The 21,186-nt window shown below is 36.8% G+C and overlaps 1 protein-coding gene across 3 annotated transcripts in view; it reads right to left on the bottom strand.

Moving 5' to 3' along the window:
- The window catches only part of CLGN (calmegin), a 71,393-nt gene that overhangs the window by 715 nt on the left and 49,492 nt on the right, over positions 1 to 21,186 (bottom strand). For 2 of the 3 annotated variants that reach the window (XM_073237020.1, XM_073237019.1), the window contains 6 exons: positions 12,011 to 12,124; positions 11,747 to 11,897; positions 4,044 to 4,259; positions 3,043 to 3,168; positions 2,678 to 2,837; positions 1,568 to 1,725 (listed from right to left, as the gene is read on the bottom strand). In XM_073237020.1, coding sequence (XP_073093121.1) covers positions 1,568 to 1,725; positions 2,678 to 2,837; positions 3,043 to 3,168; positions 4,044 to 4,259; positions 11,747 to 11,897; positions 12,011 to 12,124 — 925 coding nt within the window. The remainder of the gene's footprint in view (positions 1 to 1,567; positions 1,726 to 2,677; positions 2,838 to 3,042; positions 3,169 to 4,043; positions 4,260 to 11,746; positions 11,898 to 12,010; positions 12,125 to 21,186) is intronic. The other variant, XM_036998763.2, reaches the window with a different exon arrangement.

Here is a 21,186-nt window from a genome sequence, read left to right as displayed (position 1 = left end):
ATGTGTTTTAATTTGTTCATCTTTTGGCATGATTTCATGGTTAGAATAACTCTGCCTATGAACTATGCATCCGAGAAGGAATACTGCTAATGACTCAATTCACAATGTTATAATTTAGAACTCAATCCCAATGTCATCATTAAAGACTATATGATATTTGCATTGTGGGATATTCATAATATTTCTTTAAGTAATGAATTGTTGAACTTGTTCTACGGGACTTTTTCAAAACTTCTGGCATAAAGTGCTTTGAGAAAAATTAGGAGAGAGGAGTGGAAAATATCAGGCTTATAGTTTGGGTTTTTCTTTTCTTTCTTATTTTTTCAAAATAAGCATTTGTATATAAATTGAACTTGGGTAGCAAAAGAAAACAATGAAGATATTATATTATACAAAATAGTTATAATTATTTCTCAAGGTTATACTGTACAAAAATTGGCTTCTTTTTAGCTCATTGACAAACATATATAAGATGACTAAAAAGTTGCAAGATGGAGTTGATATATTTTTAAAGGTCCACAAAATTTTTGTGAAGCAAAATGTAACTAGAATACATATTCAAATAAGTAATTGCAAATATTAATATAAGAGTGATAGCTGAAACAATGACTTAAAAACTGGAAAAAATTATCTTCACCTGGCCCCCTCTTAATAGGGAAATCATACTGGATAATGGTCTCCAAAACCTCTTGAAAAAGCTCATGTGGTAATTAAATTAGACCAATGGCCAGGTATATGTACTGAATAACCTTTAGAAAACAAACAATAACAAAACAAGCTTATTTGGGAGATTGCTTCATGTAGACAAAATAGAAAGTTTATTTCACCGCATGCACCAGGCCAGGCAAAACGACTTTTCCCTGACCTAATGCTGTGCAATGAGAGTGTGAGGATGGGAACTCTGCGGCCTGAGACTGTGCAGCTCTTAAATGGCTGGAGAAACAACATGCTTTTGGGGCTGCTGGCCAAAAAAACAAGTATATCCTGGATGGCTTCTGATTACATAATAACGGACTGAAAATGGAGGCACTGTCAGGATGCAAAAAAAGGAGTAGACACATATCAAGTTCACGGGAAAACAAGTTTATTAAAACTTTTAGAAGAATACCTTATCAGGCAGATAGTACTCAACTCCTTAATTACTGAAACATTTTAAAATGTGAGAGTAAATTATGGAGACAATGTTTTCATAAATGGCTCTAGAGAAAACTGTCTTGTAGTTAACAGAATTACTTTTTAAATATTCAAATGGGCCTATTTATTATAACTTTCAACAACATATTTTAATGATGAAGTCATAATTTTTTATAGATGTGGCTCCCTGTATTTTGTAAACCACAAGCTTACTTTATGCTGTTTTCTTAGGCATTGAGATAATATAAAGTACAGTATTTTCTTGCCTCCTTTATGGATACATTTTCAAAACAATTGGAGGCTCTTATAAAAGCTTGGAGAAATATGGCAAAAAATTCCTCACAGACCAGATTGCTGCTTTTATTGAAATAATTTTTTATGGATAAAAATCACACATAGAAACTAGTTCATTTTCCTTTAAAGAGTTGCTTACCTCATCCTCTGATCCAGACTTATTTGATTTATTACCTTCTTCTTGTCCTTCTAGGATATCTATTTCTTCTTCACTCTTCTCAGATTCACCTTCCTCTTCTAGAATACAGATGTTATTAAAGGCAAAGACTTGATGCCTCAGAATAGTGCTACTGGATACTATTAAATACAAGAGGGTTTATTTAAATCCCAATATTTTGAAGCAATTTCTTCCATTAGAAATTTTTTAAAAATTGAAAATGCTCCTTCTAACCACATTTAATAAATCACATTAGAGGAACTGTTTAGGTTTAAAGAATTTGTAAGCATTCAGTATGTATGTAATATGAAAACCAAATAACATATGTGTATTTAATGTACATACCTACACATGTAAATATACATATATGTGTATGAGTGTGTTTTGAGAATATGGTTTTTAAGTTAACTGTTTCATCAGCTATTAAGTTAAAATAGTGCTCAAGACATAAGTTTTTAAAAAAATGGCTCAGTCTGGAACCTGGCTTGGGACACCTGGCAAATATCAATAGTTTTATTTCTACCTAGAAGTGCATAAGGAAGTCTTGGGTGGACAGCCACCAACAAGTCTCAGTTCTTCAGTTACAGCATCTGAAGGAGTACAGTACAGGGTGGGAAGGGAACACATGATTGAGCAGTATTTTCAGGAGATTATTCATTATGATAAACTACCTGATAAAAGCCACTGGAAGACAGTGTTGATTTTGTTCCTGCCTCACCTGCCTTACACCTATTACTCTTCCGTAGAGACCATGGTCTATACCTCCCACCTCATCTACATTTTTAGAAGCAAGAAAAGTCCTTGCAAAAACCTATAGCATAAGTGACTTATAGCTGCTAGGCTTTAAAGTGACTGAATAGTAGTATTCTTTCTTCCTAGAAGACAAAAACTCTATAAATAGGATGGCTGCTCAGGGTACAAATATACCAGCAGGGACAGCTACTTCTCTTTGCTGTAATCATGCATTCTTGGGGATTCAGATGGTATCACTTTGACAACAAGCAAGGGCAACAGCGAGTGTTTACCAGATGATGTAGTCTTTTTACGAGTTTTGCCCAGGGTCCCCATTATAAGTCACTATCATCGTCTTACCCTTTTCAAGAATTTCACCATCACTTTGCCTTTTGTCGTCTTCCAAGTCTATTGGCTTCTCCAGGGCTAGTGTTTCCTCCTTTACTTCTTGCTCCAGTGCTCCCTTTGTTTGTGGTTTACATATGTCAGTTTTTTTATATTCTGTATCTTCATATTTTTTCTGTGGTAGTTTAACATAAAGTATTTTTACTAAAACCAAAGCACTATTTTTAAAAAAGTTCTCTGCAGTAACATGTCTCACACAGTGCACTATCAGTAAACATTTGCAGGAAATTTAATTTATTACTTTTAAGAACCACTTGCTCAGTTTGTAGAAGTCCAAAACACTAAGAGGTTTCAAGGTGAAAGAAATTCATTTTATTTACCTTTACTTTTCTTGGCCAATAAAATGCAGTAATTACTGCTATTGGAAGCCCTGCTATTACAAGATAAATGAGCCAAAGCCACGGGTGCTCTTCGGCAGCTGCCATTAGTTGTTTAAGTATACCAGGCTATAGAAGAAATAAGTATAAAAATGAATTGAGATTTTACAAACCTGCGTTAGGAAATACAGACTACCAAAAACGTATTTTCACCCACGTGCTTTATATTAGGAAGTGAACTTGTAAAAAATGTTTCATTTCCCTATCTTATACTTTGTGAAGTTTAAACTCTAATTTATTAGCATCCATCTCTGTTTAAGACTTTGTAGAAGATATGTTGCTTCATGCATAGGTGGAAATTGCTAACCTATCAGCGATAATTATGACAATTTTATTTTGTTGGAATATTTCAGGAGAAGTACTCTTTATGGATATATTTTTCTGGTTCATTTAGAAGTATACAACTTTTCTGTACTTTTCAAGGACTTATTAATAAAAAATAAACCTAAGAATTATTTTTTTAATACTAAATTTCATGTACAACCTTCAGTAAGGAAATTGTTTCTCTTATTAAAAGATTTAGCTTACTCTTTTCTAAATAGTGTTAAGATTTTGTGGGGGGGAAAGCTGGAAACAATATTAAATTTTAAATTCTCTACACTCCTCTTAGTGAAAAGTAGTTAAAATAAAGAATAATATTTAGATTACCATTACCACATGGAATTTGAATTGAAAAGGTAATAAAGACATTAAGTAGTCTCATTTCTATAAACAGCAAATACGTATTAAACCCCATTATGCCATCATAATTTAATTAATGGAATGCAGATTTCTTACATAGTTTATCATGAAGTTGCATCATAATATAGTAAAACTAAATATTTTGCCTACATAAATGAATTTAAGTACATTTCTTTTGCATTTAGCAGTTATTGCACATTTACCTTTTCTGTAACTTATAACCAGGACCAAGTCCCACTAGTACTATATGATAAATACTGTACCTCATTAGCATTTGCTATCATTATTTTTACTCCCCAACCATCTGCAGCCCAGTGATCTGCTACTTCCTTTTCTGAACAGATAATGAAATTATCAAAGTAGATATCAGAGGTCATAGACCAAAGTTCTAATCCAAGAGCATGGAAAGAAGTCAGAAGAAATGGATGATCATCTTCAAAATAATCTGGATTAGGAATTTTTCGAGGACTCCAGATTCCCTGGAAGAAGAATAATTTTAAGATATTTTCAAATAAAATAATTTCATTATAAAAGCTACTCAAGTAGTAGGTGCTATTGAATAAAATGAGCAATAATAATGAGAAAAAATGGAAACTTTAAGCTGATATTAATTTACTAGTAATTCACTGGAAATAAAACAGTGTTTTTTCTTATTAAATACATGATGATCCCTATGAACAATAGAGACTTTAAACTGCCAAAAAAGGCAAAGTAAAAATCCAACATACACAGAAATGAGTAATTATATGTCATAAGGAAGTGATACTACTTTAGACAAGTTTTTTTACACTTACTAAAATTATTCAAGGCAAGATGTCATTAAAATTGCCCACATCAGAGAGATCACTCTATGGCAGAAATGGAGCCACTCTTTTTTAACATATACTCATGAGAGGCTTCAGTAATCAACCATTGAATAATTCTGAACCTCAGAACAGTTATTTAACATAAAAGTTTCATTAGATCTTATATGATTAAACTCAACCATATCAAATAAATATGATAATATGATCACTCACTGACTCACTCCACCATCATATGTATCTATTCTGTGCCAGGCACTAGGCCATTGGTACAGTGATGATTAAGACAGACATGGTTCCTGTATTACGGAGTTTAAAGACTAATGAATGAGACAGACATTAAACAATAATAAACATTTTGTAATAAATGCTATTAAGAAAAACTACAATGAGCAATTAGAATATGCAACTGCATATATATAATACATATTAGAAAATGCTAATGAATAATTAGATAGAACTACAGATAATATAGGGACTTTTACCCAAAAAGCTTATTACACTCAGAAGATGTCTGATCCGTATTAGGGAAAAAAACCTGAATTTTAATAACACCACAAAGAAGCACATTAATTAAGCACAGACAATAATTACCAAAATGTATATAGTCTGAGTTGTCCTTTTCAGAACTCATTTCTTATATTTAATTCTAAAATAGAAATTGAGGCAGAAAAAAGATGGCCGCAAGAGAAATGAGGCAGAAATCTTCTCCCAAAACCACATATAATATGAAAATACAGCAAATACAAGCATTCCTAAAAGAGTGATCAGAAATAAGATTGTACCAGCCAGTCTACATCTGGGAAAAGAAAACAGAAAATCTACATCAGGGAAAAGGGTAAAGTAACAAAGCTGCGACTGGCAGGACCCAAGCACTCCCCCCACACCAGATCACTGGCAGGAGGAAGAGAAACAGAGTGGGGAGGGAGTAGAAGCCCAGGAGTGCTAAATACCCATCCCTAGAAATCTACTCTGGGAGCACAAACCCACATTGCATGGTGCTCTGGAGATCAGAGGGGTTGAAAAGCAAAAGTCAGAGACAGATTCCAGCTATTTGTGGAGAAAGGTTCCCACAACAGGCTGCTCTGGGAAAAAAGGCAGACACTTTTGAAAAACTTCCCAACAGTAAAAGGGCTGCTAAAGGGGCAAGGATTATACAGAGCTTCCTGATCAGGTGGAAAAAATTGTCCCGGCACACTCAGCCCAGCAGGTTAGGAATGTTCAGGAGCTTCAAGCCCTCCAACCCCCTGACTGGCAATGCATGCCTGAGAACCCCCACTGTGCTAAACAGCCTGCTGCTCACTCCTCCCCTCCAGTACCTGCACACAAACCTGCAGCCCCTGTCATCAGCCCAGCCTACAGCAGCCTCAGTGGCTTAATGCAGAGGCTGCTCCCTGCTCACTGGCCCTGACAGCAGAGGCTGGCTCTGTGGCTGGGAAAAAGGACAGAGTTCTCTCCTTAGAGTAGGCACCAGTACCAGTCGCCTGTGACCACTGCCATCACTCCAGGTGCTGGGCAGCTCTGAAGAGCAGAGCTTCTGGGCACTAGATGGTGCCGCCTAAACAAGCCTAATATTTTTCATTATCCAATAGGATTGTGAAAAGACAGAAAAAGCTCGTTCAATCAAAAATCCCTCAAACACCAGAAAGAGGGCTCAGAGAAACTGAAATCAACAATCTTCCTCAAAAATAATTCAAAATAAAAGTCATAAGCATGCTAATGAAGCTACAGAAAAATATTCAAGAGCTAAGGGACTAATTCAGGAAGTTGAAGACACCTTAAAAATACAGTAACTGAAATTAAATATACAATGGAGGGATTTAAAAGCACATTAGATGAGGCAGAGGAGACAGTAAATGGAATATAAATTAGAGAACAGGAATATAAAGAATCTGAGGCAGAGAGAGAAAAAAGGATCTCTAGGAATGAAAAAATATTAAGATAACTGTGTGACCAATACAAATGGAACAATATTCACATTATAGGAGGAGGAGAAGAGAAAGGGATAGAAAGTATCTTTGAAGAAATAATAGCTGAAAACTCCCCCAAACTGGGAAGGAAATAGTCTCTCTGGCCATGGAAGTGCACAGATCTCCCAACACAAGGGACTCAAGGAAGACAACACCAAGACATATAATAATTAAAAACGCAAAGATCAAGGACAAGGACAGAGTATTAAAAGCAGCCAGAGAGTGAAAAAATTATCTTCTACTAAGGAAAATCCATCAGGCTATCATCAGACTTCTCAGCAGTAACCTTACAGGCCAAAAGGGAATGGCATGATATATTCAATGCAATGAAACAGAAGAGCCTCGAACCAAGAATAATCTATCCAGAAAGATTATCATTTAAATTTGAAGGAGGGATTAAACAATTTCCAGATAAGCAAAAGTTGAGGGAATTTACCTCCAACAAACAATCGCTACAGTGTATTTTAAAGGGACTTCTCTAGATGGAAGTATACCTAAAACTAAACAGTTGTCACCAGAGAAAATAAAAACACGGTAAAGGAAGCAGATCAAATAATTACTGAACAGATGCAAAATTAAATCAGTTAACCACAATGTCAGTCAAGGGATACACAAAGAGTACAGAATATGACATTAACATATAAAGAGTAGAGGAGGAAGAAAAAGGAGAAAAAAAAAGAATCTTCAGATTGTGTTTATAATAGCATAATAAGTGAGTTAAGTTAGACTGTCAGATAGTAAAGAAGCTGCCCTTGAACCTTGATAACCATGAATCCAAAGCCTGAAATAGCAGTAAGTAGTACACATCTATTGATAATCACCTTAAATGTAAATGGTCTGAATGAACCAATCAAAAGACATAGAGTTTCAGAATGGATAAAAAAGCAGGACCCATTTATATACTGCCTACAAGAGACTCACTTTAAACCAAAGACATACACAGACTAAAAGTGAAAGGAGAGAAAAAGATACTTCATGCAAACAGGGAGAAAAAAGCAGGAGTTGCAATACTTGTATCAGATGAAATAGGCTTCAAAACAAAGAAACTAACAAGAGACATAGAAGGGCATTATATAATGAAAAAGGGGTCAGTCCAAGAAGAGGATATAACCATTGTAAGTATGTATGCACCCAACATTGGACCACCCACATATGTGCAACAAATACTAACAGAATTAAAGGGAGAAATAGAATGCGATGCACTCATTTTAGGAGACTTCAACACACCACTTACTCCAAAGGACATATAAACCAGACAGAAAATAAGTAAGGACACAGAGGCACTGAACAACACATTAGAACAAATGGACATAACAGATATCTACAGAACACTCCACCAAAACGCAAGAGGATTCACATTCTTCTCGATTGCACATAGAACATTTTCTGGAATAGATCACATAGTAGGCAACAGAAAGAGCCTCAGTAAATTCAAAAACACTGAAATTGTACCAACCAACCTTTCAGATCACAAAGGTATGAAACTAGAAATAAATTGTACAAAGAAAACAAAACAGCCCAAAAACACAATGAGGCTTAACAACATGCTCCTAAATCATCAATGCATCAATGACCAAATAAAAACAGAGATCAAGCAATATATGGAGACAAACGTAAACAGCTCAAAGCCCCAATTTCTGTGGGACACAGTGAAGGCAAGTCTAAGAGGAAAGTGTATAGCAATTCAGGTCTATTTAAAGAAGAAAGAACAATCCCAAATAAAAAGTCTAAATTCAAAATTAATGAAACTAGAAAAAGAACAACTGGAGCCCAAAGCCAGCAGAAGGAGGGACATAATAAAGATCAGAAAAGAAATTAATAACATTGAGAAAAATAAAACAATAGAAAAACTTAATGAAACCAAGAGATGGTTCTTTGAGAAAATACACAAAATATATCAAACCTTAGCCAGACTTATCAAGAAAAAAGACAGTCTACACACATAAACAGAATCAGACATGAGAGAGGAAAAATCACTAAAGACACCACTGAAATACAAAGAATTATTAGAGAATACTATGAAAAAGTATGTGCTAACAAATTGGATAACTTAGAACAAATGGACAACTTTCTAGAAAAGTAACCTTCAAAGACTGACCCAGGAAGAAACAGAAAAACTGAATAGACTACTTACCCACAACAAAATTGAACTGTTAATCAAAAAACTACCTAAGAACAAAATACCTGTACCAGAGGGCTTCACTGATGAACTTTATCAGACATTTAATGAAGACCTAGTACCCATTCTCCTTAGAGTTTTCCAAAAAGTAGAAGAGGAGGGAATACTTCCAAACTCATTCTATGAGGCCAACATCACTGTAATACCAAAACCAGGCAAAGACAACACAAAAAAAGAAAATTACAGACCAATATCCATAATGAACATAGATGCAAAAATACTTAACAGAATATTAGCAAACCGAATTAAAAAATACATGAGAAAGATCATACATCATGATCAAGTGGGATTCATTCCAGGGATGTAAGGATGGTACAGTATTTGAAAATCCATCAACTCATTCACCTCATCAACAAAAAGAGCAAAATCACATGATCATCTCCACAGATTCTGAAAAGGCATTCGACAAAATGCAACATCCATTCATGATAAAAACTCTCAACAAAATAGGTATAGAAGGTGAGTATACCAATATAATAAAGGCCAAATACAACAAACCCACAGCCAACATTATACTTAACAGTAAAAAGCTAAAAGCTTTTCCTCTAAGATAGAGAACAAGACAAGGATGCCCATACTCCCCACTGTTATTCAACATAGTACTGGAGGTCCTAGCCACGGCAATCAGACAACACAAAGAAAAGGTGTCCAGATTGGCAAAGAAGAAGTTAAACTGTCATTGTTTGAAGATGACATGATTATTGTACAAAAAAAGACCCCTAAGAAATGCACTCTAAAACTACTAGAATATCTGAATTCAGCAAAGTCGCAAGATACAAAATTAATACACAGATATCTGTTGCATTCCTATATACTATGAAGAACTAGCAGAAGGAGAAATCAGGAAAACAATTCTATTCACAACTGCATCAAAAAGAATAAAATACCTAGGAATAAACCTAATCAAAGAAGTGAAAGACTTATATCCTGAAAACCAGAAGACACTCTTGAGAGAAATCAAAGACACCAATAAATGGAAATACATCCTGGGCTCATGGATAGGAAGATTTAATATTGTCAAAATTGCCATCCTACCTAAAGCAACTAAGATTTAATGTAATCCCTATCAAAATACCAAGAGCATTCTTCAATGAACTAGAACAAATAGTTCTAAAATTCATATGGAACCACAAAAGATCCCAAATAGCCAAAGCAATCCATAGAAGGGAAAATAAAGCAGGGGCAGGGGGGATTATGCTCCCCAGCTTCAAGCTCTACTACAAAGCCACAGTAATCAAGACAGTTTGGTACTGGCATAAGAACAGAGCCAAAGATCAATGGAATGGAATATGGAACCCAGATATAAACCCATACATATATGGCCAATTAATATATGATTAAAAGAGCCATGGACATGCAATGGAGAAATGACAGCCTTTTCAACAACTGGTGTTGGCAAAACTGGACAGCTACATGTAAGAGAATGAAACTAGATTACTGTCTAACTCCATACACAAAAGTAAACTTGAAATGGATCAAAGACCTGACTGTAAGTCATCAAACCATAAAACTCTTAGAAGAAAAAAAATAGGCAAAAATATCTTGAATAAAAACATGAGCAACTTTTTTCCTGAATACATCTCCTCAGGCAAGGCAAACAAAAGCAAAAATGAACAAGTGGGACTACATGAAACTAAAAAGCTTCTGTACAGCCAAGTCACCATCAGTAAAACAAAAAGGCATCCTACAATATGGGATAATATATTCATAAATGACATACCCAGTAAGGGGTTAACATCCAAAATATATAAAGAGCTCACATGCCTCAACACCCAAAAAGCAGATAACCTGATTAAAAAATGGATCTGAACAGACACTTCTCCAAAGAAGAAATTCAGATGGCCAACAGGCACATGGAAAGATGCTCCACATTGCTAATCATCAGGGAAATACACAATAAAACCACAATGAGATATCACCTCACATCAGTTATGGCCAATATCCAAAAGAGAAACAACAGTTGGTGAGGATGTGAAGAGAGGGGGACCCTCCTGCACTGCTGGTGGGAATGTAAATTAGTTCAACCATTGTGGAAAGCAATATGGAAGTTCCTCAAACTAAAAATAGAAATCCCAGTTGACCCAAGAATTCCACTCCTAGGAATTTACCTGAAGAAAACAAGATCCCAGATTCAAAAAAGACATATGCACCCTTATGTTTACCGCTGCACTATTTACAATACCCCAGACATGGAAGCAACCTAAGTGTCCATAAGTAAATGAACAGATAAAGAAGAGGTGGTACATATACACAATGGAATACTATTCAGCCATAAGAAACAAATCCTACCATTTGCGACAACATGGATGGAGCTAGCAGGTCTTATGCTCAGTGAAATAAGTCTGGCAGAGAAAGACAAATACTAAATGATTTCCCTCATTTGTGGAGTATAACAATGAAGCAAAACTGAAGGAACAAAATAGAAGCAGACTCACAGACTCCAAGAAGGGAGTAGTGGTTACCAAAGGGAAAGGTGTTGCGGAGGTTTTGTGGGAAGGGAGGGATAAGTGGATAAGGGGTATTCTGATTAGCACAGATAATATGGGGGGGCATGGGGATGGAAGTACAGCACAGAGAAGACAAGTAGTGACTCTATAGCATCTTACTACGGTGATGGACAGTGACTGCAATGGGCTGTGTCAGGGGCACTTAATAATATGCGTGAAGGTAGTAACCACAATGTTGCTCATGTGAAACCTGAGCATAGGATTGTATATCAATGATATCTTAATAAAAAAATAAAATAAAATAGAACTTGATTCCAAAGTGATCATCAACTGATTAGTAGGGAAAAATACAGTGTGAACTCACTGGTCTTTAGTTCTTCATTTCATTCTCTTAGAAAATTAAATAAATATAATTTAAACAAATTAATTTTCTTTGACTTCTTGAGATAGCTAAGAAACACTATTACAAATAAAATTTCTGAAAGCTGATGTAACTATCAATTACTGGATATATAACAGAAATATCAGTTTTAATTTTACTATGGGATTGGAACAAGTGGGTGTTACCTGGTAGTTAGGATTATCTATTAGGGGAGGTCTCCAGACTCCTTTGTATTTTGGATTATCTATCATGGGAGGTCTCCACTCACCACACCCAATCTGACATGCTGGATTAGAAATACGAGGTGCCTCCCACTCTCCATCCATGTCTTCATTCCTTAGGAAATCAGAACAAAGCAAATATAGAAACTTCACCCTGTCAGTCATATAAACTAGTAACAAGAAACAAGAAACCTTTGAAATTGATAATTGAAGATGAAGAATGCTTACCAGTCATCAGGTTTTTTAGCATTAGGATCTGGAATAAATTTTGGGTCATCATCTAGCCAGCCATCAGGTTTAACAGCATTTGAATCTTCTATTTGGGCAGGCTCACTTTCATCCCTATAAATACAGTATTTTATGTTAATTATTAATTACTCAAAAAGTTTAAAATGGACATTATAAAATTCAGAAGGTATTAAAGGCATTTTCTATGCTTCTATTTTTGCCTACTACCTTCCCATCTCTCATTCACCTAAGTCTTCTCTGACCTGCCAAACTTTTGTATGTACTCCTTGTGTTTCAATGCATACTTGCACATATGGATACTTTCGTTACACAAATGATACCACTCTACACAGAGTATTTTAAATATTCCTTTTGTTCATTTAAAAACTCATTCATTCATCAGCAAACATATATTGGATGCCTACTATGTGTCAAGACTGTCCAAGGAGCTCTGTTTATATACATATATATCTGCTTCATTCTTCTGAACAGTTGCATAGTTTTCCACTTTGCAGATGTACCAATTTATTTAACCTATCTACTATTGAGGGTCATTTAGTGTTTCCAGAAATTTTAAATTACAAATAATGCTATAAGGAATGTACTGGAAATTAATAAGAAATTAGCTGACAGTTGTATCGATTGAAAATACTTTTTCCAGCTTCTCATGTATTTTTTATGTAGTTTATGCTGTGTTTTTTTTTTGCCATACACAAATCACTTATTTTCATGTAGTTTATTATTTTCTTTTATAATTCTTCAGTTTTATTTGCATTTGGGGGGATTTTCCTACTCCAATATATATTTTTTAACTTTCCAAATTTAATTCTAGAAATTCTATATTTTCATTTAAAAACACTTAGAAATGTATATTCTTAGGTATATAAACACCATCATAGTAAGTACTGAATAAAAACACTAATGTAATTTTCATCTCTTCTGAAAAGTAGAAATTTTAAACAAGAGGCTACATTATGATTTTCCAAACAAAATTTGAGTAACAAAATAAACTGAAATAATCAACTCTATATCCCTAAAGTGTTGTACTCACCTGATATCAATGTTACCTTCAGACTCTGAGACTTAAAGTAAGCAGAGTTCAAAATTTAATGGAACGTTTCTTTTAGCACTTTATAAAACAAATTCTAACATGTATCACCAACTAGAAGAGGTTGTTACATGCAGTTTCTATCATTTAAGGGCCTAGTTATTTCCCAGCCTTACTCTTTAGGAGTAAACAAATAGGAAGCAATGTTAGAAAATCCACCTGGAAGGATGCAGCCCTACTTTTTCTGATAGCATGAATTCATTAAAGATATGTGCTAAGAAGTGACTAATTTAAAAAAAACATACTTTTCTTCCTACCTTGTACAAGCTACTTCCCAATCATACTACTTGTCTGAAGGAAAAGACATCTGCATTACTAATCAGTATACCTTTTTAGCTACAAGAATTAAAAAGTTAACACTGTTGCTTTTCCAGAAGTAATACTCTATGTTCTGAATAGGTAGTAACCTTAATGTTTATGAACAAAAAAGAATTTCAAAAAATTATAGTAGACATTTCCTAAATGTAGACACAGAGAAAAATTGGTTTAAAAAATGAACAGATATGGCAGGAGAGTGATTCGAGATGGTGGTGTGAGAGGTGAGACAGAGAACTCCTCCCACAACCACATATAATATGAAAATATAGTTAATACAACTAATCTTAAAGGAGCAACAGGAAAGAAGGCTGCATCAGACTGCATACACCTGGAGAACAGAGAAGACATCACAAAACAGGGTAACTAATGTATCAAAGCCTTGATAAGGTGGGACACAAGCCCTTCCCCAGCCCCAGCTAACCAGCAGGAGGAAGAGAAATGGAGCAGGGAGGGGGAGAAAGCTTAGGACTGCTGAACACCCAGCTCTGGAAATCTGCTATGGGAGCAAAAAACTGCATTGTACAGTGCTCTGGAGAGTAGTGGGGTTGGAAAGCTAAGACAGGTGGAATACTTGGAGAGACTGAGATTCCAGCTGTTGGTGAAGGACAGGGACCCAAATCCGGCTGCTCTGGGACAAAGGAAAGGCAGGCGGTCTAAGAGGCTTCCTAGCAGTGTGAGGGCTGCTGAAGGGGCAGGGTTTGCATGGAGCTTGCTGTGCGGAGAGGTGGACAAGGTTGTCTGGGTGGGCTCTGCCAAGCAGGTTGGGAACTTTCAGGAGCTTCAGGTGTTACATCTCCCTGGCTGGCTTCTCAGCTCCGAGGCCCCTGATTGTGATATGCAGCACGCTGTACCTTCCTCCTGGCTTGCCGGCACCAACTCGCAAACCAGCAGTACCTGCCCTGGCATCATGCCAGCCAGAGGGAGGCCCTGCAAACAGGAGCTATAGACACAAAGCAGAGGCTTACACCTGTGTGCTGGCTCACTGGTTCGGATAGTGGAGACAGGTATAGCAGCTGGGAAGCAGGAACAGCTCTTTCCTCCCCCCAGGCACCAGCACTGCTCCCCTGTAACCCCCAACATCACAACAGGGGCTGAGCAGCTCCAGAGACTAGACCTTCTGGGCACTAGAGGGCACCACATAGAAATATGAAATGTCAAAGGACACTGGTTCAAACAAAAAAATCTTGCAAATACCAGAAAAAGGGCCAAATGAAACTGAACTCACCAATCTTCCTGAAAGAGAGTTCAAAATAAAAATCATAAACATGCTTCATGGAGGTACAGAAAAATATTCAAGAACTCAGGGACGAATTTCGGACAGACATTCAATCATTAAGTAATTCCATATCTGAAATGAAACATACAATGGAAGGATTTAGAAGCAGATTAGATGTAATAGAAGAGATGGTAAATGGAATAGAAATTAGAGAAGAGGAATACAAAGAAGCTGAGGCACAGAGAGAAGAAAGGATCTCTAGGAATGAAAGAATATTGAGAGAACTGTGTGACCAATCCAAACGGAACAATATTCGCATTACAGGGATACAAGAATAATAAGAGAAATAAAAAGGGACAGAAAGTGTTTTTGAAAAGGTTATTGCTGAAAATTTCCTCAATCTGGGGAAGGAGATAGTCTCTCAAGCCATGGAGGTACACAGATCTCCCAACACAAGGGACCCAGGGAAGACAACATCAAGACATATAATAATTAAAGTGGCAAAGATCAAGGATAAAGACAGACTTTTAAAAGCAGCTAGACAGAGAAAAAACATCACAGACAAGGGAAAACCCATCAGGCTATTATCAGATTTCTCAACAGAAACCTTACAGGCCAGAAGGGAGTGGCATGATATATCTAATGCAATGAAAAACAAAGGCCTCGAACCAAGAATACTCTACCTGGCAAGGTTATCACTTAAATTTGAAAGAAGGATTAAACAATTTTCAGATAAGCAAAGCTGAGAGCATTTACCTCCCACAAACCACCTCTACAGTGCATTTTGGAGGGACTACCACAGATGGAAATATTCCTAAGGCTAATAGCTACCACAAGGGGAAATAAAACCACAGCAAAGTAAAACAATTACTAAGCAGATGCAAAATTGAATCAACTACCCCAAAAGTCCATCAAGGGAAAGACAGAGTACAGAATATGATACCTAATATACAAAAAATGGAGGAGGAAAAAATAAAGAACCTTTAAGTTGTGTTTGTAATAGCATAATAAATGAGTAATTTAAGACTGTTAGCTAGTAAGGGAATTACCCTTGAACCCTTGGTAACCATGAATCAAAAGCCTGCAATGGCAATAAGTACATGTCTATTGATAATCACCCTAAATGAAAATGGTCTGAATGCACAAATAAAGGACATAGAGTCACTGAATGGATAAAAAAACAAGACCCATCTATATGTGACCAACAAGAGACTCACTTCAAATCTGAAGACATACACAGACTGAAAGTAAAGAGATGGAAAAAGATACTTCATGCAACTAATAGGGAGAAAAAAGCAGCAGTTGGAGTGCTTGTATCAGACAAAATAGACTTCAAAATACAGAAAGTCACAAGAGACAAAGAAGTACAATACATAAAGATGAAGGAATCAATCCAACAAGAGGGTATAACTATTATATCTATGCACCCAACAAAGGATCAGCTATGTATGTGAAACAAATACTAACAGAATTAAAAGGGGAAATAAATGCAATGCATTCATTTTAGGAGACTTCAAAATACCACTCACTCCAAAGTACAGATCAACCAGTCAGAAAGTTAGTGAGGAGATAGAGGAACTGAACAACATACTAGAACCAATGGACCTAACAGACATCTCCATCCAAAAGCAACAGGATACATATTCTTTTAAAAAGCACATGGAACATTTCAAAATAATGTACTAGGGCACAAAAAGCACCTCAGTAAATCCAAAAAGACTGAAATTGTACCAACCAGCATCTCAGATCACAAAGGTATTAAACCAGAAATAAATTATACAAAGAAAATGAAAAACCCCACAAATACATGGAGGCTTAATAACATGCCTCTAAATAATCAATGACCAAATAAAAACAGAGGTCAAGCAATATATGGAGACAAATGACAACAATAGATAGTTCAACACCGCAAAAATCTGTGAGATGCAGCAAAGGCTGCACTAAGAGGGAAATATATTGCAATACAGGCATACCTCAGGAAAGAAGAACAATCCCAAATGAACAGCCTAAACACACAGTATACAAAACTACAAAAAGAAGAAGAAATGAGGCACAAAGTCAGTAGGAGGGAGATCATAAAGGTCAGAGCATAATAAATAAAATTGAGAGGACTAAAACAATAGAAAGAATTAAAGAAAGCAGGAGCTGGTTTTTTGAGAAAATAAACAAAATACATAAACCCTTAGGCAGACTTATCAAGAATGAAAGAGAGTCTTCACCCATAAACAGAATCAGAAATGGGAAAGTAAAAATCACTAAATCACTATGGACACCACAGAAATACAAAGAATTATGAGAGTATACTATGAAAAATTATATGCTAACAAACTGGATAACCTAGAAGAAATGGACAACTTTCTAGAAAACTACAAACTTCCAAGGCTGACCCAGGAAGAAACAGAAAATCTGAACAGACCAATTACCAGCAGCAAAATTGAACTGGTAATCAAAAAACTACCTGACCAAAACCACTGGACCAGATGAATTCAGTGCTGAATTTTATCAAACATTTACTGAAGATCTAAGACCCATCTTCCTTAAAATTTTCCAAAAAGCTGAAGAGGAGGGAATACTCCCAAACTCATTCTACAAGGCCACCATCACTCTAATACCAAAACCAGGCAAAGACCTCACAAAAAAAGAAAATTACAGACCAATATCCCTGATGAATATGGATGTAAAAATATGCAACAAAATATTAGCAAACCAAATTCAAAAATACATTAAAAAGATCATGCATCATGATCAAGTGGGATTTATTCCAGGAATGCAAAGATGGGACAACATTTGAAAAAATCCATCAATGTCATCTACCACATCATCAAAAAGGACAAAAACCACATGATCACCTCCACAGATACTGAAAAAACATTCGACAATAGTCAACATCCATTTATGATAAAAACTCTCAACAAAATGGGTATAGAGGGCAAGTACCTTAACATAATAAAGGCCATATATGATAAACCCACAGCCAACATCATACTTAACAGTGAGAAGCTGAAAGATTTTCCTTTAAGATGGAGAACAAGACAAGGATGCCCACTCTCCCAACTTTTATTCAACATAGTTCTGGAGGTTCTAGCCATGGCAATCAGACAACACAAAGAAATAAAAGGCATCCAGATTGGCAAGGAAGAAGTCAAACTGTCACTGTTTGCAGATGACATGATGTTGTACATAAAAATCCCTAAGGAATCCATTCCAAAACTACTAGATCTAATATGTGAATTCAGCAAAGTTGCAGGATACAAAATTAATACACAGAAATCTGTTGATTTCCTATACACTAATGATGAACTAGCAGAAAGAGAAATCAGGAAAACAATTCCATGCACAACTGCATGAAAAACAATAAAATACCTAGAAATAAACCTAACCAAGGAACTGAAAGACCTATACCCTGAAAACTATAAGACACTCTTAAAAGAAATTAAAGAGGACAATAAAAAATGGAAATTCATCCCATGCTCTGAGGTAGGAAGAATTAATATTGTCAAAATGGCCATCCTGACTAAAGCAATCTACAGATTCAATGCAATCCCTATTAAAATACCAACAGCATTCTTCAATGAACTAGAACAAATAGTTCTAAAATTCATATTGGAACCACAAAAGACCCTGAATAGTCAAAGCAATCCTGAGAAGGAAAAATAAAGCTGGAGGAATTATGCTCCCTGACTTCAAGCTCTACTACAAAGCCATAGTAATCAAGACAATTTGGTACCAGCATAAGAACAGACACATAGACCAATGAAAGAGACTAGAGAGCCCAGATATAAACCCAAGCATATACATTCAATTAATATACAATAAAGGAGCCATGGATATACAATGGAGAAAGGACAGCATCTTCAGCAACTGATGTTGGCAAAAGTGGATGGCTACATGCAAGAGAATGAAACTGGATTATTGTCTAACCCCATATACAAAAGAAAACTCAAAATGGATCAAAGACCTGAATGTAAGTCATCAAACCATAAAACTCTTAGAAGAAAACATAGGCAAAAATCTCTTGAATATAAACATGAGCAACTTTTTCCTGAACGCATCTCCTTGGGCAAGGCAAACAAACTAAAAAATGAACAAATGGGACTACATCATGCTAAAAAGCTGCTGTACAGCAAAGGATACCATCAGCAGAAATAAAGGCATCCTACAGTATGGGAGAATATATATGTAAATGACATATCCGAGAAAGGGTTAACATTCAAAGTACACAAAGAACTCACATGCTTCAATGCCCAAAAAGCAAATAACCCTGTTAAAACTGGGTGGAGGATATGAACAGACACTTCTCCAAAGAAGAAATTCAGATGGCCAACAGGCACATGAAAAGATGCTCTACATTCCTAATTATCAGGGAAATGCAAATTAAAACTGCAATGAGATATACAACACACTAGTTAGGATGGCCAACAGAGAAAAACTAGGAACAACAAATGCTGGTGAGGATGCAAAGAAAGGGGAACCCTCCTACACTGCTGGTGGGAATGTAAACTAGTTCAACCATGGTGGAAAGCAGTATGGAGTTTCCTCAAAAAACTAAAAATAGAAATAAAGGTGTCTCAATTGATGTACAAAATGCATTTGACAAAATCCAACACCCAATCATTTGGAAAAAAAAAACTTTCTGACAACAGAACTTCTCAATGCATACTTAGTATTTATACGTTTGTGGAGCCCTTTCCCAAATGTACCAAGCTTGTTCTGCCATGTGTCGAACAGACCTAAGGAGAGGTCCAGTGTCAAGGAACAGAAACTTCTTGAAAACAGCCACATAAGCCAATTTAAAAGTGGATCTTCTGGGCGGAGCCAAGATGGCGGCCTGAGAAGAGCAGCGGAAATCTCCTCCCAAAACCACATATTTCTATGAAAATATAACAAAGTCATCTCTTCCTAGAATAAAGACCAGAGGACACAGGAAAACATCCAGACCACATCCACACCTGCGAGAACCCAGCGCCTCACAAAGGGGGTAAGATATAAACCCCGACCCGGCGGGTCCCGAGCGCCCATCCCTCCAGCTCCCAGCGGGAGGAGAGGAGTCAGAGCGGAAGGGAGAAGGAGCCCAGGATTGCTGAACACCCAGCCCCAGCCATCCGGACCAGAGCACAGACACAGTGCATGCGTGGGGCCCTGGATACTAGGGAAACAGGGCACCAAGAACGGTGAGCGGGTACCCGAGGCCGGCGCCAGAGGACAAAAGAAAAGCGAGCAGCTATCTTTTTTTTTCTTTTTTTTGTTTTGGTGAGTGCTTTTTGGAAGTCTTAAAGGGACAGGGACCCCAATACTAGCAAAACAGGGAAGCAAGAAGGGCAAGCAGATATCTATCAGAGGTTGGTGCTGGAGAATAAAGAAAAACAAGCGGACATTTTATTTTTTTTGGTCATTGTTTTGTTTTGGTGGGTGCTTTTTGGAAGTCTTAAAGGGGCAGGGCGGGACACTTAGTCCAGAGGTAGGGAATCTGGGGATCTCTGGGCACTCTAATCCCCTAGGCTGCAGGGAGAACGGAGGCCCCTTATGGAGATAAACAGCCTCCTGGCCGCTCCCCCTCCAACGCAACTCCACCACTTTGGAGCAGCAGCCCGAGCCAGGCCAAGCCTACAGCAACAGAGGAGATAAACTCCACAGAAGCCAGGCAGGAAGGAGAAGCCCTGTCTGCATGCAGCTACCCAGCACAAGCCACTAGAGGTCGCTATTATCCCAGGAGAGGAAGGCCACAGACCAACAAGAAGGGAAGTTCTTCCAGCCGTCACTAGTCCCAGCTCTGCAAACTATACCTATCACCATGAAAAGACAAAATTACAGGCAAACCAAGATCACAGAGATACCAGAGAAGGAGACCAGACCTAACCAGTCTTCCTGAAAAGGAATTCAAAATAAAAATCATAAACATGCTGACAGAGATGCAGAGAAATACACAAGAGGAAATGGGATGAAGTCTGGAGGGAGATAACAGATGCCAGAAAGGAGATTACAGAAATGAAACAAACTCTGGAAGGATTTATAAGCAGAATGGATAAGATGCAAGAGGCCATTGAAGGAATAGAAGCCAGAGAACAGGAACGTATAGAAGCTGACATAGAGAGAGAGAAAAGGATTTCCAGGAATGAAACAATATTAAGAGAACTGTGTGACCAATCCAAAAGGAACAATATCCATATTATAGGGGTACCAGAAGAAGAAGAGAGAGGAAAAGGGACGGAAAGTATCTTGGAAGAAATAATTGCTGAAAACTTCCCCAAACTGGGGAGGAAATAATCGAACAGACCACAGAAATACACAGAAGTCCCAACAGAAAGGAACCAAGGAGGACAACACTAAGACACATAATAATTAAAATGGCAAAGATTAAGGACAAGGAAAGAGTTTTAAAGGCAGGTAGAGAGAAAAAGGTCACCTATAAAGGAAAACCCATCAGGCTCACATCAGACTTCTTGACAGAAACCCTACAGGCCAGAAGAGAATGGCATAATACATTAAATGCAATGAAACAGAAGGGCCTTGAATCAAGGATACTGTATCCAGCAC

Source organism: Manis javanica, chromosome 5 (genome assembly GCF_040802235.1).
Source record: "Manis javanica isolate MJ-LG chromosome 5, MJ_LKY, whole genome shotgun sequence".
Lineage (NCBI taxonomy): Eukaryota > Metazoa > Chordata > Mammalia > Pholidota > Manidae > Manis > Manis javanica.
This window is presented reverse-complemented; position numbering and strand designations above follow the sequence as displayed.